The 23,837-nt window shown below is 31.9% G+C and overlaps 1 protein-coding gene across 1 annotated transcript; it reads left to right on the top strand.

The window, feature by feature from the left end:
• The first annotated feature begins 1,327 nt into the window (after positions 1 to 1,327).
• Positions 1,328 to 23,837, top strand: LOC143044815 (uncharacterized). The gene is made up of 14 exons (XM_076216992.1): positions 1,328 to 1,460; positions 5,093 to 5,239; positions 6,084 to 6,247; positions 7,031 to 7,157; positions 8,661 to 8,757; positions 9,766 to 10,152; positions 11,149 to 11,234; positions 13,462 to 13,580; positions 14,515 to 14,653; positions 15,248 to 15,348; positions 18,345 to 18,433; positions 19,357 to 19,965; positions 22,343 to 22,530; positions 23,678 to 23,837. The coding sequence occupies exons 1-14, from the start codon at positions 1,356 to 1,358 to the stop codon at positions 23,816 to 23,818; spliced, it is 2,499 nt and encodes an 832-aa protein (XP_076073107.1). The 5' UTR covers positions 1,328 to 1,355; the 3' UTR covers positions 23,819 to 23,837.

Genomic DNA, 23,837 nt, shown 5'->3' with positions numbered 1-23,837 from the left:
AAACAAGAACATAAAAGACTAAAGATATGTGGTAAATTTTATCTTAAAAAGTGCATTTCTGTGCTTTCTGATGTGCCATAAGGTAGCACTCCACAGTTAGAAAATAAAATAAAAAATGAGCCACAAAATGTTTTATCATCTCCTATTCCTGGATTTCTAATACATTAACCTAACTGTTTGTGTTGTACATGTGCATATGTATGTAATCAGTATATTCCATAGATTTGATTTTCAAAAGTTAAAAGAGTGAAAATTAATTCCTTTTATGTGTATCCATGGCAACATTCTGCATTTATTTACCATAAAATATTGCAAAAAGGGGGGGTGGACATGTCACATATCCCCCCAAAATTTTGATCAAACTAGAATTTCAATGCCTTTGAGTGATACCTTTTTAGAAACTGTTTTCATAAATCTTCCTAATGATCAAATAAAAAATGGGTGTCTTTCGCCTCATTTTTTCGTAAAATCCAATCACAAAGTTCGTGCGATAAAAAGTTGGAAAAAAACATTGCAATAATTGCCGGACCAATATATGGTAAGGACATGCAAATACGGACTGTCATACAGAAAACAGCCTATATTACATACATTACATAATCTTGATGTTCATATAAACCCAATACAAAGGCTATTTTAATACTCAGCTATCCAAAAATGAATTTTATTGCACACTAGCTCTCATATTTGAAAAATCCACAGGGGCCAAAATGCGAAACTACACACCTAACTGTGGAGTGCTACCTTAAGCTCGGGATTTCGGGATTGACCCTTTCGGGATCCGGGAATTCTTTTTTTCGGATTTTGGGACGCCGTGATTTAATTTATTTAAATTCGGGACCTCGGGAAATCGTGTTTTTAAGCCCGGGATTTCGGGATCAGGACCCCTCCTATCCCCCCTCTCTAAAGAATAGAAGGAAACGAAAAGAAAATTGCCAAAACAACAGTGAAATGATCAAAACTGTGCGTTCAGTTTAGTATTTTTAAATTTTGCTTAATATATCTAAACTAATAGATTTTAAAAGGAAGTTTATAATTTATTTATTTTTTAATTATTTTTTGAAATTTTCAAAATTTTCATAATTAAAAAAAAAATGAATAAACAATTGACACATTCGCCATTTCCTTTCTCAATTTTATTGATATCTTAAAATAAAAAAATAAAAAAAATAGTGTTACACGGATCCTCACACCTTTTCTAACGGGTTTTAAAAACAAATACAAATTTAGAGACGAGTAATCAAATCACTAGTTTAGGGACGAATATTTACAAATTAAGGGACGAACATAGACATATTAAAGCATGTATTTAACATTGAAACAAGGTTCATCTAAATACCCCCAAAAATTGCAGCATGGAAACTTGCAAGATTTCTAAGATGTCTAAGAAAGATAAAAGAGTTGAGTCAAAGAAAAGAAAAGCAAAGGCTTTCCTACAGCTTGCTAATGAAGTAGACGAGGTAAAATCTTACAATTTTGTTGTCAAAACAAAAAAATACTCAGGCCTGAGGTTGAGGCCATGAGGGGCAAAACAACAAAAAATTATAGAAAAACGTCATAATGATAAAACCATCAAAAGCTCTCTGTGTTTAGTTGAGTAAGTTGGTACGATCTTACATTACACGAGTTAAGGAATAAGAGTACTGACTACTGTCTGGACTGTAGTTAAAAGAGTTGTTGGGTCTTCCTAGTATGGGAAAGACACCGGTGCCGGAGTGTGGAATATCCTGGAACTGTGGGGCCACAGGCACTTGTTTCTATCCATGGGGAGACCCACTATCAAGGTATATTTACGTTGATTATAGTGAGACTGTCCATTTGCATTTACATTGCACCACACACACAGGCACTTGTTTCTACCCATGGGAAGACCCACTATCAACGTAAATAAAGGGGCCTCTACAATAAAAAAAAATCCCAACTTTTCCAGTAGGACAAGTACGTACATACAAAAAAAAAACCAAAAGAACTGGCTTACAAAACATACGTAAGACCAAAAATAGAATACTGTAGTGTCGTCTGGGACCCGTGGCAGAAACAACAAATACATAAAATTGAAATGGTACAGAGAAGAGCTGCCAGGTATACACTCATCCAATACAGCTATCAAAGCAGTGTTACAGCCATACTTGAACATCTAAGATGGCCAACATTACAACAAAGAAGAAATCTTGCATCTGTCACCATGCTATATAAAATCCAACACCAATTAGTCTCCATCCCAGTAAACATAATGGTAAATACATACCTAATACCATCTAAGGAACATAAATTTATACAGCCATTCTCTCCCACAAACTATCATTTATATTCATTTTTTCCTAGAACAATAAGGTTGTGGAATTCCCTACCATACCAAGTAGCCAGTAGCCCAGACTTAGAAGCTTTTAAGTCTGGTGCAAAACCACATGTACTGCTAAACCAAACCATGCTTTTATCTATATATACAAAAAAAAATTAAAAAAAAAAAAAAAAATGTTTTTTGCAATTATTGTAAATATGTTAGTTAATTTGTTTCCCTAGTATGTGCCTTCTTGTAATCTTCAACATATTGAAGTTAAGAAGTATTATGTAGATGTAGATGTAGATACCAAAACTTACTTGTCTGAATAAAATTGTAACTTATTAATAATTTGTCCAAAAATATTTTTAATACTAAATCTTTTTTGCATTTTAAGTCAATTCAAGAAACAAAATGAATTAAAACAATAGAACAGAATTTGATTCCATAGTGTTTGATTCATACACAAAGTATCTTTTGAAATACTTTACAAAAATGTGAGTCGATACAACTGAATCTAGACATGTCACATATTCTAGTTTTCATAAATGCCAAAGACTCATCAGACTATGCACATGAGGCATGAGGCACCGTCTGACTGGCCTGTCAATACTTTTTTTTAAATAAGTAAGTAAATAAGTAATTTTTATTGGTTTGAAATCCAAAATTACAGGATTGATACCAAGACAATACACATTGGTCATACACAAACATACAAACATATATATCATACCAAATTCATAAACATTAAAATTGAGAATGGAAATGGGGAATGTATCAAAGAGACAACAAACCGACCATAGAAAAAACAACAGCAGAAGGTCACCAACTGGTCTTCAATGTAGCGACAAATTCCTGCACCTGGAGGCGTCCTTCAGCTGGCCCCTAAACAAATATATACTAGTTTAGTGATAATGAACGCCATTCTAAACTCTAAATTGTACAAAAGAAACTAAAATGAAAATAATAAAAGACTAACAACATGAACAAAGGCCAGAGGCTCCTGACTTAGGACAGGCGCAAAAATGTGGCGGGGTTAAATATGTTTATGAGATCTAAACCCTCCCCCTATACCTCTAGCCAAAGTAAAAAAGTAAACACATAACAATACGCACATTAAAATTCAGTTCAAGAGAAGTCCGAGTCTGATGTCAGAAGATGTAACCAAAGAAAATAAACAAAATGACAATAATACATAATTAACAACAGACTACTAGCAGTTAACTGACATGCCAGCTCCAGACTTCAATTAAACTGATTGAAAGATTATGATTTCATCATATGAATATCAGGCACAATCCTTTATTGTATATATATATATATTCATTAAATAAAATAGTAAAATAAGTAAGTTAACAGTTCCATTCTATTTCATCCTTCCATTGGTACTTTTCAGGATAACTGATGTAGTGTCGCTATAGGCAAAGTCGTTAAGGAGGTTTGTGACGTTCCGGCATTGTTCGTTATTAAAAATTCTCTGGATTTAATTTCGATGGGAACGTTGTTATGAAAAATTTACTGGAAAACAATGTTTGTGTAGTATTGTCAATTTTGATGATCCAATACCTATTAAGTTTACTGGTTGGTAAATTCTTATAGACTATATATATATGTTGACACCTTGTGTTTGTGGCATAACATCTTCAAATTAAAACTTTATTTTTATATTCTCTTCTTGATTTTTGTTTATCATGTTTATAATTACTTTGTTCATCAAAATTATTTTCTGCAGAATAATTTTACTTGTCCGTCAGACAAGCTTGATATAGCTTTTACTTGTCCGACCTTATTTTGTTCTGTACCGGACAATTAGACAAGTGTTATTGTCGAGGCCTGATATAGTAAAGTAAGATTTATTGAATGAACTGGAAATCATTGAAATCAAACGAAGAGTAAAACGTAATTAATAACGTGATTTTCATTAACAAGATCATGATAATAAATATGGTTTAAAAATGCAAATATTTTACATCATTTATTTTGTGTATTGTCTCATTAAACCATATTTATCATCATGATCATGTTAATGAAAATCACGTTATTATTTTATGTTTAAAAAAAATGTCAATGCATATTTTTTTAATATATTTATTTGGAATAAGTTACATAAGTTAATAAGAATTATTTTTTATTTTAAGTTTTTTTGTTGCTAAATAGCTCCTTGTCGCTTCTTGAGGCTCCCTGCACTAATTAGTGAGACCCCAAATGGAGGTTGAAAAGTTGTGATATAATAAAATAAAATATTGGCCACAGTTCAATTACATTTTAAAATAACATAATTCAATATATGCAATAGGAAGGCATCCCAGAAAAAAGTAAGATAGCCTTGCAAACGGCATAACTATTTGTACTACATTAGAGCTTGCAAAAATGCATCATCATCAACATCATAATCTTCCGATAAATATCAGGAGTCACAAGGTCATAGACGACTGTAAATATTGACAAGGCATGATAGAAGTTTAAGATAAATCAAAAGTCCATGAAACTTGATTAATGATTTTGGCACATCTTATGATCAAAAATAACATGAATAAGCTTCTGTCCAGTTTAGTAGAAATCAAGAATAGTTGCAGAAAGTTATTTAAATTTCAAAAACTTTAACCACATCTAGTGAATATTTGTGGACACCACTGATGATGATGACAACAACGGTTCGTAACAAAGCCAACGATGGAATGAAGGATCTCTATAATTTGCTTTTGTGACAAAAGTCCAGACTCCATAAAAATCAATCACCTTGATTTCAGTTTTCAGGACATTTGGCTGAATCCGTCATGAATCTTCAAACAGAAATATTTTTATTCACAGGTAACAAAACAAAATGAAGATTCTGAAGATGAAGATAGTAAAGCAAAGAAATCCAAACTTACAGAACAGAATCAGACTGAAACAAAGACAATGGATGATCTAGTTCGCTTCAGAAAACTTCTGAGAGACAGACAGAAAGCTAGTATGGTATGTAGCTTTTACTTGGAAATCATAAATATACCACATCTCCTGACTCATAATATTTGAATTACAAAATGTACAAATAGATATAGGAAGATGTGGTATGAGTGCTAATTAAACAATTCTCCTTCCAAGTCACAATTTATAAAAGTAAATCATTATAGGTCAAGGTACGGTCTTCAACACGGAGCCTAGGCTCACACCGAACAGCAAGCTATAAGGGACCCCAAAAAATTACTAGCGTAAAACCATTCAAACAGGAAAATGTATAGTAAGGAAGATATTTCTTGTTTGATTACATGTACTAAATAAACTTTCATTTCTTAGTCTGATGTTTGTTTAGAGAGACCAAATATTTGTTCAATTGTGGTATGAAATCTTGGGAATAATAAAAAAAAACAAATACCACATGCACATCTTCTTATTTGTATATTTCCTTCTACAAATCTAATAGAATTTGTGATACATTTTAATAGCTATATATATAAAGATAAGGAGATGTGGTATGATTGCCAATGAGACAACTTTCCAACAACATTTGAACAAAAATCAAGTGGATGAAGGCAATTAAAGGCAACTGTACAGCCTTCAACAATGAAACAAAACCATACCATATGGTGGGCTATTAAAGGCCCTGAACATGTTGGTCAGTCAAAACAAATGAATTCATCATAGAAACCATGCTTAGAATTTGTATGCCAGGTATATGATTTGTCAACAAGAGACTTGTCGGTGATGCTAAAACCCAAAAAGTAAAAAAAAAAAAAAAAAGGACAAATAAAGTATGAAGTTGAGCATTGAGGACAAAAAAAAAACCATTCAAATTTAACCAGATTCTTTATTGTTAAAGGAGAAGCCTAAAGTATTTTTACTGCTAGATGAACTACAAATGCAACACAGTCGACAGGTGTCACAAGATTTAACTTTCAAGGAGATGCCACCATTGTTCCTCTTGGATTTACAACATTTACTACTGTATGCTGCACAGGGAAATGTTTCCACCTACAAACCTAGGTAACTGTAAGATAGTTGTATCTAGTTTACAGCAAAATGCATGGAGTATGTAGGTAGAGGTAGAATCTTTGGTTAACTTGCTTGTTAGCTGAACCATAAAATAATTATAAGGTTAGGTATACTACCTCCATTTAGTGTAGTTTAGTCCTATAAACAGATAGATTGGTTACTGACCATGTGAGGGCTGTATGGCAAGTCAAGGTCAGTAAAAATTTCCATCATCATAGATTGGTTTTCTGTCGGACTAGTCTACTCTTAAAGAACGGGAGTTCACCTAACCAAACAATTACTTCACTGTTCGGCTAGCAAGCAAGTTTACCAAGGATATTACCTTTACTTACACACTCAATGCATTCTGCTGTAATGTATATACATACTGAACTTTACTTTAGGTTTTATTGTGTACCCAGAGTTGTGTCCCTTAATTGGACATCTCTGTATTTAAATTTGCATAAATATGTTAAATATGTTACATATGTCATTATTTTTTCCATTTACTTACTTATTTATTAGTTTAATTTGAGCAGAGTATTAAAAGTATTAAACTTGAATATTATTGTAGGTTAAATAGAGTAGGAAAGGCAACTAGTCATGCTAGTGTTATAATAATATTACTGTAATTATGGTTTAACAGATTATGGGATATAAAAAACTGATTTCTTACCTTTTTAGATTGTGAAGAATAGTTAGATTAGGGAAAGAAACTAGTGTTGTTATGATATATATTGTTGAGTTTTTTGCAGATTAAATGAAAAATAATTTACTGGTGTGTTTCTGTTTCAGATGGTGTAGGTTGCTCAGAGTAGGGAAGGTTACCAGCGTTGTTGTCATTGTATTAGATTCTGTAAGCAGTCATGAATACCAGACATATCCAGACTGCTTCACAAGACTTAATACACTGTTTGATATGGTAATATATATTTGGAGCGAGCTAAAGCACACCTCCGGGTGAGGGTTTTTCTCTCTGTATTGAAGACCCATTAGTGGCCTTTGTCTGTTTTCTGCTCTTTGGTCCTGTTGTTGTCTCTTTGACACATTCCCCTTTTCCATTCTCCATTTTATCAAGCAATATGTTTGTGTTAAGGATTCCTTTACCTTTCATATTGACCTATAAATGTTTTTTTTCGTGTATTTTTATACGCCCGTCTATTAGACGGGACGTATTATGGTATACCATTGTCCGTCCGTCCGTCGTCCACACTTCGGACAATAACTCAAAAACAGTTTCACCAATTTCCATGAAACTTAAGTGAATTGTTTATATCTATTGACATAAGCTCCCTTTCGTTTTTTTTTTAACTTCAGATTTTAAGTTTTGGATTTATGGGGCTTTATTCATAAAAAAGGGGGGATTTTCAACACTTCGGACAATAACTCAAAAAGGCTTTCACCAATGTCCATGAAACTTTGGTGAATTGTTTATATCTATTTATGTAAGCTCCCTTTCAATTTTTATAAATTTCAGATTTTAAGTTTTGGATTTATGGGGCTTTATTCATAAAAAAAAAGGGGGATTTTCAACACTTCGGACAATAACTCAAAAAGGCTTTCACCAATGTTCATGAAACTTTGGTGAATTGTTTATATCTATTGATGTGAGCTCCCTTTCAATTTTTATAAATTTCAGATTTTACATTTCCGTGTTATGAATTTTTATGCTTAAAAAAGGGGGGATAATTTATTTATTTTTTTCCAATTTTGGGACATAAGCTCCCTTTCCATTTTTATAAATTTTAGATTTTACGTTTTCTTAAGTAATGAATTTTTATACTTGAAAAAGGGGGATTTTATGAAACTTTGGTGAATATATCAATGTAACATCCGTTTTGATTTGTATATATATTTCTATTTGATCATATAAATTCATTTAAAGCATAAAAGACAAGTTAAAAGAGCAACGGGCGTATCATGCGCTAAAGCGCAGCCCTTTATTTGTTTTTGGTGTCTCCTTGACATTTACCCAAATCTCCTCAATTGGTACCTAACGAAACATAGAGTACTTAAGTATGTTTTATAGAGAAAATTAAGCTGAAAAGGAGGAGAGAGTCATTTTTTTGTCATCAGTAAATCAAAAATTCTTAAAGCATTTTTGTAAAGTAATCTATCCTTTTAAAATGATTTTTTAAGTTCTACTGATAAATGGATGATATACCTAGGCCTGGACTTTTTATCAGTTGTCAGTCACAAAAAACATAGAAATGTAGAAATACACATGTTTCACCTAAAATTGCAATTTTATTAAAAAAGATTTTAACTCACATCAGCAACTTTATTTGATATATATTTACTTAAATATCTATTTAGATAAAGCCTGGGCTCATGTTTTGATATATACGACATGATCTCAAAATAAAACTTATTTTTGGCTTTTGAATTCAAGGAGCATCCTCATGTCTTGTTCTTTGTGTTTTAGTCAGCGGATATGATTTCACCAGAACAGTATGGAAGTACAGTCAGTGAGGATTTGTTTAATGTTCCTATAAGTAACAGAGAAATAAGGAAAATAAATGGTATGTATACTAACTATACTTCTATTAAATCCCAAAGGAAGAAAAACTCTCAACTACTTTTTAACCTGCAGTTGGTGGACATAAAAAACAAACTTTTTTGTCTTGATCCCTGCATCATTTAAGGAGGTAGCCCTTTGTCAAGGGAAATAACTCTTATAATCATCAGTACGTTTGTGTCAACCATTTTCATACATATATTTTAAGCTTCTAGGTTACATAGATTATTTCCAATCTGTTTTAGGTAAGTGCTTAAAATACAATGATGAAACTTGGCTTTAAGAAACACATAACAGATTTAAAGAGTTATCTCCCCAAACCAATGTCTATTCCTTAAAATTAAATAATTTCATAGTGTTTGTGATGGTACAGAATGCTAGGTTAAATGTATTAAAATTTAGTTCTGTCAAAAGGTATTTATACCCATCACCAAAACAACCGAAAACTAATTAATTTTATTCAAATTTTATGAATCATTATTATTTTATTGGTACATGTACTCATTTCAAGCATGTTGTACATAAAAAGTGAAAGCAAAGTTGAATATTCATCAAAATAAAACCTTCTTAAAGGCTTGTAACAATTTAATTAAAATTAGTTCTCCGCACTTGCTCCTCATTGTTTATATGTTGCGACATTTACAAAACAAAAAAATGAAATATTCCAGCAATTTCCCCCGGTCCATGAACAATAATTATATCATCAGTTTTGTGCACTACCGCCTTCTCCATAGAAGAAATAAACTCCAATAGCATTGTTAACTAATCAACTACCATATATCATGTTTTTTTCACGATTTGATGAAAAAAATGGACAGGTTTAATTTTCACTATGTATAATCTTTGCAGATTGGGAAAATATATGAAAGCTATGATAATGTAAGGAAAAACCATGGAAAAGAAATTATATACAATATTCCTTATTTTCGAAGATTGGTACCAACGATAAAAATAAATCCACAGTATACAAGTATATAATGAAAGAATGTAATCTATTTTCAAATTTTTCTAGGTGTAATACCAAAACAGACAAAAAACTTGATAAACAAATTCACCAGACCACCTGGCTACAGTACAGACTTGCAGAACAAATCCAGTAACAATTTACCTGAAATGGAAAAACACAATAAAAATCAAGAATTAACTAGAATAACTAAATGTACATCGTCAGATGCCAGTAAAACAGACTCACCAGAAACTGATATGGACGATAAGTTGTCTAATGCTGCTGAAATGAACATGTCACATGACCAAAAACAATTGGCTAGCAGTTTTCTCAATACTGGTATTGGCATAGATCCAGGAGATCTTCATGAGAATGATTCGTTCTCCAGAACAAGTCTGCTGCTCAGTCTACCACAGATGATATTGGAAGACTTCCCACTTCCTATTTACCATGGTAACTATAACGTATTTAAGTATGTCAATAAAACAGCAAACTGACAACATATGTTAACATAATAGACATATAAAAGTCAAATTAAATACCTTTATCATAGATACTGTAAATGCAGAAATTGTTTTGGAAGATTTTTTTATTTTTATTTTGTGGAAAGAATATTAAAGGAATTAAAACTCCCATGAATATTAATTCATCATATAATAACACTTCTATTTATTGGAAACCACAAAATTAAATCCCCATAAAATCTTATATAGTGACTAAACATAGAAATTTTAACCTCGTGAAAATAAGTGTTTCTACAGCACTCATGATAAGTCATGTGAATTGTGAATCACTTGCACATCTAGTTGACCAAATATCTTTAAATATATTTTGATTTTCTAGACATATAGCATGATTAGGAAGAAATGACCACTGATTGGTACATCATTAAATGACTTTGTACTATACTAGCACATTAAAACTTGTGGCAATATTTTAAAGGTGCTAAATGAACTTCAAATATTGTCACACTTTTTTCAAGTTACAAGTACCACAGAATAATTTTGATATTAGTCAGCAGCCTAACAATAATGAGATGTAATATTTGTGCACCTTTTGATTAGTTAGACACCTACTTCTTGTTTTTGATTTGGGGATATGCTAAGTATGACAACCCATGCATTTATGTTTTTCTATGGGAATATATGTTAGGCAGGTGAATGATTATTTTTTTCATGCATATATAACAAGTAGTAGTGGAAAATTCATATGCTTAGCAAGACAACACATGCATTTATGTTTTTTTTCTCTTGGAATATATAAGCCAGGCATGTGAATGATTATTTTTTTTCTGGCACAAATAACATGTATAATGGGTAGAAGTGGAAAATTCACAAATTCTCAGATGCACTTGTTAAGATCAGAAGTAACAAGTAATTTCGTGAATTTAAACTACAAAGAATTTTTGTTTGTTTGTTCGATTGATAAATGGAATTTTTTTTTTTTTAGGTGGCTATAAAAAGTATGCGTTTTCCAAAGAAGGTTATTCCACAGTATCCAACCAGAGTCCTATGTTTGCTATAGATTGTGAAATGGTAAGTACATAGGTCCTGAAGTAGAAGTTCCTGGAAGTTCATAATATAATTTATAAAGTGAACAAATATTACAGAATTTGTTCCATAGTGGTGAAGGAGTAAATTATATTTGAATTTTATTTTGAATAAGAATAAATGAAGCTGGTGTTTATTCCATTTTATAATTTTGTTGACATTGTTAGTACCTGTGTATTCATGGTATTTATTCAGTGAATGTCTATGTTTCGGTATCAGTGTATAAGAAAAGTGACTGATAGTTTCAGTGTATAATTTCAGTGACTTTGTTAGTTTCAGTATTTCATATCAGTGACTCTTAATTTCAGTGTTTACTGTTTTAATGACTGTTATTTCAGTGACTGTTTATTACATTGTGTGACTACAGCAAAGAAGTATCAGTGTTCTCCCCAGGATTTTTTGATAGCGCTGTGGTAAGCGCGCGATGATCGATTCATTCACCATTTTTACATAATGTTACATTTATATATAACTACCATGTTGTTGATATTATATTTCATATTCAAAAACCTGCATTTTGTATACATATGCTTTCACTAAAATGGAAAAAAGTTACATTTTAAATATTATGTTTTAAAAAAAATGACTAGATAATTTATATGATTTGATTTCATTACCATCCTTCCAATTGTTTTGCGTGAGAGTATGTATGCACTTTTAGTTGTTTGACTTATAAACTAGTTATACATCCTTTACAACTTCATAAATTTACTGAAGTTTTCAATGACCATGATGACAAGATTAGTATTTTTTCATTAACTTTTATCAACATTTCTAGCAAATTATAACTTTTCAATAAAAATGAGTTTAGTATTTTTAAAAAAGAAGAAATGAAATTGCCCTTTCAATAATATTCAAATGTTATCAAAGACTTGCTTAAAAAAGGCTAACATGTTCCAAAATGAATATGAAAGAAATCCTATGTAATTTTTTTTAAAGATTTTTATCTTATTTTTAACGTTGAATTACCAATCAAATAAATTATGTTTGCCAATTGAAACAATTACCACATTTAGAGGTTGTGTTTGAGATCATTTTATAAACATTTGATGACTTGCCACCAGATATTAAGTTTGTCAAGATTTGACAATACTTCTTTTAGGACTTTCCCTCCCAAATTATCTCCCTTAATGGCTAACATAACTTCCTGTTTACATTTGTGGCTTATGTACCATGAAATGCCATTCCTTATCCAAGCCATCCTATGTTTATATTAAATTTAAAGCATTATCTAATTGATATATTTTGATGATTGGTTGACAATTATCGATATTTTCTACATATTTACACAAATTTTTCGTTTCGTTTTTTTCTCTGATCCATTTGGAAAAGAGTGATGGATGGACAAATTATCGTAAAATACGGACTTGTAATGAATCCCTTGATAACATGAATGCTTCCTTGAAGCAATACAGGTTCAACAGCGGTTGTAAACGTAAAAATAATGAAATAATCGTAGATGGTTAACAAAAAATGGTCGAGACCACGTTGTCAGAGAAGGGGTAAGACTTCCTTCATATAATTTAGAAATGAACTTTTCAGCACCAGAGACATGTTTTATATGTCTCTGTTAGCACTGTTCATTACTTTTATGAAGTTTTTGCATCTTTTTAAAGCGAAAACTCGAGGAAGGAAATGTTTATTTGGCAGTAAAAGTTTTGCAAATGGCGCCATTTTGTTCATTTTTTTAACTGGCCCCTCCGATATTTGACTACGTTGGGTGAATTAACGATCTCTCGGTTATTTCAACCAGTCGATCACGTGATCGGATTGTGTACAAAATAAAACTGGAAGTTTGAAAATTCAAAAACAATAGCGCTGATTTTGATTGGATAGCGGTCTGACCAAATACCACAGCGGTAAATTAGGATAGCGCTGAACATCGCGGTGCTAAAACGGCCTGGGGAGAACACTGAGTATGAACTGACGAGAGTATCTGTTGTTATTTTAGTGACTGTTTAAGTTTCAGTGTTTAATTTTAGTGTCTTTGTTTATTACAGTGTGTGACTATAGCAAAGAAGTATGAACTGACGAGAGTATCTGTTGTTATTTCAGTGACTGTTTAAGTTTCAGTCAGTGTTTAATTTTAGTGACTTTGTTTATTACAGTGTGTGACTACAGCAAAGAAGTATGAACTGACGAGAGTATCTGTTGTTATTTCAGTGACTGTTTAAGTTTCAGTGTTTAATTTTAGTGACTTTGTTTATTACAGTGTGTGACTACAGCAAAGAAGTATGAACTGACGAGAGTATCTGTTGTTAATGAGAAGTTGGAAGTTGTTTATGACAGCTTTGTTAAACCTTATAATCCAATTACAGATTATGTGACCAGGTAAAATATTTTACTTTAAAAACAGAGGGGGTCTATAAGGTTTAGGGAAAAGAGATGATGATGATGATGGATGGCTGTTTAATGTCTTGTGGCAAATTAATGGCATATTCTGGACGAGTTCTGGATGAAAAAATGTTAATTTACTGTGGATTCATTATTATTCGTTGGATACTTATTTTCGTGGATTTCGTGGGTACAGGTAAATCATGAATTTAAATATTCAACGAATATCAAATTTTCTATAGGCTTGTATACAAACTTTGGCAAAACCATAAAAATTATATCCACGAACATGTACGCTTTCCTTAATCCACGAAAATTGGTACCCACGAAAATAAATGAATCCACAGTAATATGAATATTTACTCTGCTTTCTACGAGACCGACACTCAGCAGGATTTATAATGTGTTACTTCACAAGATAAAAGTCCCAAGGAATATATTCACCTTACTTAGCTAGACACTTAGCCAAACATTCCTTGCTCTTACTCCTTAATGCTACATGCTTATTGGAGAAGCATCAACTACCAATTTTACAGTCTGGTTTCAATCGAGCCATGGTTTTGAACTTGAAACCTCAAACCTTGAGGCAAACATGCTGTCACTAGAACATCTAGACATAATTTTAATTAAAAATTAATTTAACTTTAGTAACTGGCTACGTTTTCATCATATGAGTGATACAGGTGTGGCTCTTGTTTAATTTTTGTTTTTATATATTCAAGGTTAAACTTCTGTTAATTCAGAAATTATTGTGTGCATTTTTTATTGTAATTTTGTCATTTTGGACTAAAATGCAATTTTGATTTTTGAGATATTCAGAAATATCTTTTTTGAATTCATATAAAAAATTTCAAAATGTGAATTTTAATTACAACAATTATAACCCTGTCCATTTTTCTCAATAATAAAACATGATAATATATGATTTCAGGTACAGCGGTGTTACCAAAGCTATATTAGATCCTGTGAAAACAAGATTGAAGACTGTTCAAAGGTTTTTACATAAAACTTTACCTGTTGATGCTATTGTATGTGGACAATCACTTAAAGGGGATTTAGCGGCTCTCAAGGTATGTATCTGACTTTAATATCGTACCATAGTCATATCTGTTCAACAGGAAGATATGTGGATGTGGGGCATTAAGTATGGAAAACCGTCACTTTCTCTGAAAATTTCATTGGATATATAGTAGTTTGACAAAAACCAATTTTAATCATTGAGAAGCTTAATATTTCCTTAACAGTACAATGTGATTAAAACATTTAGCTGATTTTACAGAGTTATCTCCCTGTAGTACCACACCTCTAAAGGAAAAAAATTATTATATGTGCCCAAATATCACATTGTGAATGATTGAAAAACACATATAACCACCTATCTAACTCTCTTTATTTATCTATGTACCTATATACAAAATGTGATCTTTAAACACCATTCAATCCTAAACCACAACTCCTCCTCAACAAGTACTACATTCATACTTTCATAGAATCTTACAGTCATTATAACATAATGTATCTCAAATTTATTTTTCAATCCGATTAATTTTAGTTGATTCACACAGTAATATCTGTACAACTTGGGGTAAAGGGTATGCATTTATGACTGATAACACTTTTTGTGCTAGTGCAATGATTAATGATGCTACTTTTTTCTGTTTTAGTTGTTCCATCCATATGTGATAGATACAAGTGTTATATATAACCTGTCTGGTCACAGATCACAGAAAACTAGTCTGCGTAGGCTAGCCGCTCACTTCTTAGGGTAACTATTGGTGATGACGATCTTTTGTCCTGTTCCATTCTTTTAGCTAGCTATGTAAAACCGTCTTACTTATTCTTTTTAAATTTGAATTATTAGAATAATCGTGAAAATGTATAACAAAGGAAATCTTTATTTTAATGCAAATACTCTAGTCGAAGGAGACATTGAGGTTTATTTTTGTCTGTCTTCATGTTCTTAGGTCCTCATAAAGTATGTTTGTACAACTTAAAATTAGTTTTTGGGATACGATTGCTTTCAAGCAATCTGTAGACTTTTACCGTTGACTCAGGGCTCATTCTCTCACGTCAACCGTTTTATTCTAAACATTCAGCAACATCTCAGATTCTTATGATTGTCTTGCTTTAAAAGGTAAAAACAAGCAAAAGGATTGAACATAAACAACTTTCCTGTAATGTACTTCTCATAATCTTCATGTTTGATTTTTCCCTTGACTTATATGCGTGTTTTTAACAACACGGAAAGTCAGAATTAAGCAGTATTTATATTTAGTGTTTTTATAAATTTAGAAACACGTCAGAGGGAATTCCCCAGTTTTGATAAATGCGAGAGTTCTTTGAATTCCGATAATTCTATTTCTGTCATATAAGAACTTAGGTGGAGTTTTCTATATATATATTTTTACCGTTATGAAACTGATACTGACTGTACTCTCATAAAGAAATTGAGACTCATTCATCATATCATAAATTAAATAAACGTTCTTGTTCCAAATCGCAAGTTGCGGGTTTGTTTATGTATTAATGCGCATGCGTATAGTTTTCTTGATTTCAAGGGGTATCAGATTTGGTGGTTGTTCTGGATTCCCCGCTTATTAATTAATTTGAAACTCAATGGATTCTTTCTATGACTGCCTGCTATTGATGGTTTAATATTGTTGTTGCATAATTTAAAATCATATGCATCATTTAAATTAAAATCAATGAAGTTTTACCTATAACACCCCTTTAGCCGAAATGGAGTCTTCCATATTATCGTTTCGAGTTGTCTCCCTTTCAGAAGTATTTCCCGTTAAAATCGTCAAGAAAAAATTAACTCGTTAGATGTCGATAAACGTCGTATTATATTAAGAACGATCTCAATTTAAACAGAGGAGTGTGTACGGAAGGATTCATGCCCACTGACCCAAAGGAAATTAATAATTAAACAGTTAGAAATGGGGTTCCTCCTAGAATTAACAGTGATAAGATACGAAGTGAATAGTCCGAGATTACTGGGTACAAGTCAAATCGGCACCTGGTTAAATCGGCATCTAGTCAAATCGGCACCTATTTAAAAGTCAATTCGGCATCCAATAATATTTGATATAATATATGGGACTGGGAAATGGGGTTCCTCCTAGAATTAACGGTGATAAGATACGAAGTGAATAGTCCGAGATTACTGTGTACAAGTCAAATCGGCACCTGGTCTAATCGGCACCCATGGAAAAAGTCAAATCGGCACCTATTTAAAATTCAATTCGGCATCCAATAATATTTGATATAATATATGGGACTGGGAAATGGGGTTCCTCCTAGAATTAACGGTGATAAGATACGAAGTGAATAGTCCGAGATTACTGTGTACAAGTCAAATCGGCACCTGGTCTAATCGGCACCCATGGAAAAAGTCAAATCGTCATCTAGTCAAATCGGCACCTATTTAAAATTCAATTCGGCATCCAATAATATTTGATATAATATATGGGACTGGGACTATTTAAGTTTGTAATTTAAGTATACTAGCATAAAAGTCCCCACGGTCCCAGCTTGTCTGGCAAATCAGCCGTCAGACATCAGAGTAATCTCGGACTATGAAGTGAAATACCTTCTCTCTCTCTCAGTGACTGCTGTGGAAAGTAAACTTGGAATTGATAGTACACAAATAAAACACAATAAGTGCATTGCTCGTACATTTGTATCATGGATTGGCTATTTTTAAAGTTGAGTGACTATTCAGATTTATATTACCTTTGCATGTGCAGTTGAATTAGTTTCGAAGTAAGGCGTCAAAGAAAAAAAAAATATAATAGCCTTTCAAGACGTCATAATTATTTGGACTATCAAGGCCAGGGCTGCCAAAAATGCGTGAGACTCACGCATGGTCATTCTTTTTTGCAGCACTATCCTTGGATCTATTTTTTTCCTCTTTGATCTTTTCTATTTTGGCCAAATCTCACGAATTTGCTTAATAAAAAGTTGGCAGAACTGCTATACATGTGTCAATGAAAACTATATGGAAATCGTATCCCTCAGAGCATTCTGCTCTTTGATTGTTCTTTAACTTTAGATTTCCTCAACCAATTGTTATGAAATTTCTATACAGTGCTTATTACCACCCAAACATTGATCAAGTTGTAATTTGGGTGACATCACATTCACTGTTCTCGAGTTATGTCCCTTTGTAAATGGAAAAATTGCAGAATTTGAAGCTTCTGCCCTCTAACTTCTAAGCTATAAACGTATATGCAATGCTTATAACCACCCAGCACAGATCAAGTTCAAATTTGGGTGGTGTCACAGTTCTTGAGTTATGTACCTTTATAAATGGAAAAATTGCTGAATTTGCCGTTTTCACACTCTTAAGATGCCAATGTTATGAACTTGTAAACAACGCTAAATTTTTTTTTGTACTGGTCAAGTTCCAAGTTGAGTGGCATCACTATATAAGTTTTGATTAATGTCCCCTTTATAAATCGAAAAAGGAAAACAATCATATATTTAAGATTCTATTATCATTCAGTACATATTCAAACATCCAATGGATTTAGTGTATTCAAGAGTTCATTGACTGTCAAGAAAAACATGACCTTGCACAATGCCAAAATAAAGGTATCAACAGATTGAACAGATGTGAATGTACATATGTGTATAACAATAATATTTTGATTGATTTTAATTAATTCATATGAGGATGTATGAACATACTGTATGAGAACAAATCCAATATTTACATTGCTAAAAACAATATTCAAAGCATGTTTCTTCTATTTCTAGTAAAGATATTCAGAGTAGTGACCAAGGTCATTCCTCTGTAGAAGATGCTATTACCACAATGGAGCTGGTTCAACTCAAACTTAAACATTGTAAGTTCAATTAGAGATCATGATCAGATGAAATAAAAATTACAGTAACAATTTTAATAAACCAGATGGGCATTTTGGCAATAAATGTCTCTTTTCGTTTGATGTGTTTTATCATTTGATTTTACTGTTTGATTAGGGACTTTCCGTTTTGAATTTTCCTTAGAGATCAGTATTTTTGTGATTTTACTTTTTCAGTGATTCTAAAGGCCTAAATAATTGAAAATCAAAAACTGTTTTAAATAAATGAAGAGCTTATTAACCAATAAAAACAAAAAGAATAGTGAAAACCAATCAAGGAATCCAAGATTTTCATGAATGGAGATACATTCCTTAATATATATGAAAATTGAGAAATTCTAAGGTCATGGTCGAAAAATAATTCTTTTAATGTTACCAGTTACTAGTCATACAAAGTCAGGGTCAGGGTTCTAATTATACAGAGGATTTCATCGTCTAGTCTATCTTCCATTAAAATGGGTGTGGAAAGTTATTTGAAAGTGACTTCAAAAATCTCTCACACTTTTGCTTAATACTCAATATAGTCAAACAGCCGGAAGTGAAAAACAAATCATGTCCTAAAATAAAGCTCCCCCTTTTATTAGTTTCTGTAGAATATCTCTAATTAAAAATTAAGTATTACAGTGTAACCTGTCTTATCCAACACACACTGGGGGACCAGAAAAAAATGTCAGGTTAAGCAGGGTGTCAGAATACTCAGGTTTTTTCTGCAAGGATAAACATATTTTGGTACCATGAAAATAGATCTAGATCGGTTAAAGCAGGATGTTGGAATACTCAGGTGTGGGATTAGGCAGGTTACACTGTATATATAAAATTCACCCAATTCTCCATGATTTTGATGTCAAGGAGAAACTTAATGCAATTAATCTATGGAGTCTTACATTGATTAATAATATTTTCAGCACTAAACTTTGGCGACGTGGTCAATGGAGGAGTTATATTTCCACAGAAGGTAGAAGTGAAAACAGAAGAGAAAAGTTTACCAGATGGAAAGGAAGAAGTGAAAACAGAAGAGAAAACATCAGAGGGGAAGGAAGAAGTGAAAGCAGAAAAGAAAAGTGTATCAAAGGATAAGGTCGATGATGAAAATACAGATCATGTGGAAATAAAGACAGAAAAATGTGAAGATAGAAAAGACAAAAACACAACAAAATTGGAAAAAGGAGACAAAGACAGTTGTAGTGATGGAGGAGAAAGTAAAAACAAAATGGAGTTAAAAACTAGTGCTGGAGAAGAAAGTAAAAAGAAAATGGAGTCAGTTCATAGTGATGAAGAAATAAGTAAAAACAAAATGGAGTCAGATCATAGTGATGAAGAAATAAGTAAAAACAAAATGGAGTCTGAACATTGTACTTGTGATGAAACAGAGGCTGACACTTTATGTAAATCTTGTCAGGCCGAGAGAAAATCAGGACCTGATCTCATTCAACAAAGGAAAGCATTCTTTCAGCAGGCTGGTAGTCATCTGTATGAAAGTCTGTTTGCTCTGATAAAGAAGCAAAATAAAATGGGTAAGGCTGATGATTTGATGTTGTCAACCAAACCAATGTCATTTCAGACTACTGTGGATTCATTATTAATTGTTGAATACCATTTTTTCGTGTATACAGGTCAACCACAAAATCAAATGAATTACAAGTTTGTATGCAGAAATTGGCAAAATCACAAAATCAAATATCCACGAAAATGCATTTTTTTTTATCAATCCACGAAAAATTGAAACCCACAAAAATAAATGAATCCACAGTATATGAGAAGATTAAAAAAATAAAAAGTACATGGATCAAAATTTTAAAATTGTAGATCTAGAGATAAAAATAGTAAAACAAAAATCTTCAATATACATAATTAAGTGTGAATGTTGTTGGTAAAGATATGCTTTCATTTTTTGGTCATATATATTCATGCCAAATTAAAAAAATACATATTTTACAAGCAATGAATAGTGAGGTAGGGTTTAATCAAAGAGAAAGCAGCCTAATTACACAGAAATTTAGAATGATATCTAGAGGTTCAGTCTGTGCCAAAAGCTGTCAGTCTGGGTGTCCTGACTGATGAAATAGAAGCAGGTCTTCCAAATCGTGTGTCAATGGCGGGACTAATGTCTGGTGCTTTCACCATCTCTGCTTGTCTAATGGGGCTTGTCAAAGTGTGGTTTAAAACCAGAAATTTTCTTGAAATTTTACTTGTCAACAAATCGCAGTTTCACTTAAAGGCCAGTTGTTTTGGACAAAATCGTGTACTCACATATATATCTTTCATAAAAGCTGGACATATTCTCGGGTCAACCAGGACAGATTTGTAAATAGCGTTAGGTGTTTGTCAGGTGGAAGAGCAGACTGTTCAGCTTTGATCAGAATATTGTGTTAGTGTATTGTACATGTACACATGCTATTATGAGTGTAGTAGTTGCCACCGCCGACTGCACATCAGATATGATCATTACCTGTTGTAAATTAATTTATTTTTAAATAGGGAACTATTTTTGAAATTTTGATGGGTCAGGCTGGAAATAAATTTTCAAAGTTTTCAATTTTGATATAAGGGTATACCTGCCATGATAACAAATTGAAAAAAAAATAAAAGACTAATACATTTAAGGAATGACTGTAATATTTTTTCTGTCTATGAAGAAATAACATAAAAAATTTGGTGCACACTGAATAAAGCGCGTAGGGGGTTATTTAACAGTGTGCACCACATTTTTTTTTCTTTTTTTCGAATAGACAGAAAAAATATTACAGTCATTCAAGGTTGGGCGGTAAATACCACCCCCGGTATTTACCAGTGGTATTTACCGGTATTTACCGCCCCGGACAATACTCCCCAAGTGGTCAATACATGTACTGGCAAATACTGGTCAATTGAAATTTTCATGGTTGATACTACTATTAATTGAAGTAAAATCTTGATAAAAAGTCAAATATAATGTGTCAGCTTATAAAATTAATGAATTTGATATGTTTTATTCATTTATAACACTTATTCTAACTGATTTAAAATTTAGTTTTTTAATATGAATTATGATAATGCATACCGGGGTACTTAAGATATATATATACATTTGATATATATACAAATTTATATTTTATTTCAACATAAACATGTTTAAATCAATATATTTTTATTCAAAATGTATGATTTTACAGGTAATTAAAATTAAAGGTAAATAAAACTACAGGTAAATGAAGTTACATGGGTCTTTTTACCTATCACCTGGCATTGCTAGGTGTGAAAATTTAATTAATAAAACAACAGCCTCCAATAAAAGTTGACAGTACATGTAGGGTTGAAAGTAATAAAATTGATATATGAAGACTCCCTTAAACAATAAATTATTTCCTGTCTATAGCTATTTAACTGTGAGATAAAAAAAACCTTCTTCATGCTGGAAATGAAAATTTGAAGCAGGGACAAAAAGTTTTTATCTTTAACTATAATATTATATACACATTAATCAATGTAGATCCCTGTTTGAATTTACAATAGAATAAGAAATGAAAGCATTAAAAATGATTTGAACACTTTCTATATAAATTAATTATTAATTGCAATTATAATTGACCAAGTAGATAGTGGTTTTTATAGTAATGACCACTAAAAATTTCAATCGACCAGTATTTGCCGGTATTTCCCAGTATTTGCCAGTATTTCCCGGTAAATACCGGTATTTACCACTGGCATGGTCAATACTAGTATTGACCGCTTTTTTGCCAACCTTGCAGTCATTTCTTATAATTTAATTCAAAATTCCATTTTAAACCGTAGAAAACCATGAAAAAACGGTCACATGACTAGATTATGTCTATGGGCTCATAACAAAATAACGTCAGCCATTCAGAAGACGCGTTACATCCAAAATTAAATTATTTTCAAATGTTATTTCAGCTGGGTTGATTGACAAAGCTGAAACTTTGGAGCAGTTTAAGGACGACACCATGACAGCTGTTCCTACCAATTGTGATAGAGATACAAAATCTACAGGGAAATCATTAGTACAGTTCCACGACTTTGTTTATTTGAACTTCCCTTCATACAAAGAGATGCATGATAGTAATGATGAGGAAGAAAAAATGGTATGATTATATTTGCTTTTTTGTTTATGCCCAATGATTAAAATTCCATTTCAAACATATTTAGGGTTGTTCTTAGGTGAGGTTTTGAAATTGTGTCAGATGTGCAGACTCCTTGATTTTTTCCCTACGATGCAAGGTAAAATATTTTGCCCCATAACACCCATTTATATTTTCATATAAGACTTATCAGCTCATCAAATAAAATTGAGAAAGGAAATGGGGGATGTGTTAAAACGACAACAACCCGACCATAGAGCAGACAACAGTTGAAGGCCAAAGGTCATTTACCAAAGGTCATTTACCAAAGTTTAAGCAGCTTCTTTATCTTTCTATTCATTTGAGACCCAAGTAATATCAATGCAAATATAAGGTAAAGGTCCACCATTTTTTTTAAATAAAATTTCTCGAAAAGGAGCTCTATGACCTATCAATAGTTTTAGCTTATTTTTATCCTGACTATTGCTCTTCCTGCTTAAAGGATCAATTTTAAATTCTTTATTCATTTAATTTCACCCAAGTACATCCTTAAATTAACCCTTAAGTAAGATTTTGATTTTTTTTAAAGTGTCACAGGTGACAGGTTTTTTAAATAAGATGTCATGTCACAAGGTCTTCAGCCAAATCTCCAAGCTCACAGGTAATGTCATTTGCAATGATGATTGTCTTTAAAAAAAACTGTAATGCAAAATATTTTATGAACTAATTTGTTTGATGTTAATGGTAGGTCAAAAGTAAGATTTACTAATGATGATATCATTCTACAAATCATTGACATTTATAGGGGTAGTATTCAAACTCATCTGAAGAACCATGATAAAAATTCTGTACACCAAACAACCTGTTTGTCCACAAAAGACTCATCAGTGACAATCGAATCAAACAGGCAAAAGCCCAAATATACTGTAAATTCATTCATTTTTGCGATTTTGTCTTTTTAGACTCAATTTCAATTTTTATTTTGCGATATTGATAAAAATCTTGTTTAATTAATTAAAAAAAAATTGCAAGTTTAAATTATTGTGATTGTCTCATTTTTCACACTAACAAAAAAATCTCAATTATTTACAGTAGTCTGTGTTTCTAGCCTACTGATAATGGCATCCCTATCATCCAAAGATTTCATACTTGTATATGCATTTATTTACAGCATTTATTACGTAAACAAGACAAAAGGATGTCAAAGGTGTTGAAACATGTGAGGCCCAATTCCTTAGTTGCCGTGGTGATGACAGGGAGATGTTGTCAAGGACAGGATTACAGTGCAAAGACTTTTGTTAAAATAACTTGAAATAAAATTACAAATATAA

Source organism: Mytilus galloprovincialis, chromosome 9, assembly GCF_965363235.1.
Source record: "Mytilus galloprovincialis chromosome 9, xbMytGall1.hap1.1, whole genome shotgun sequence".
NCBI lineage: Eukaryota > Metazoa > Mollusca > Bivalvia > Mytilida > Mytilidae > Mytilus > Mytilus galloprovincialis.
The sequence above is the reverse complement of the archived record's forward strand: the minus strand, read 5'-3'. Positions and strand labels throughout refer to the sequence as shown.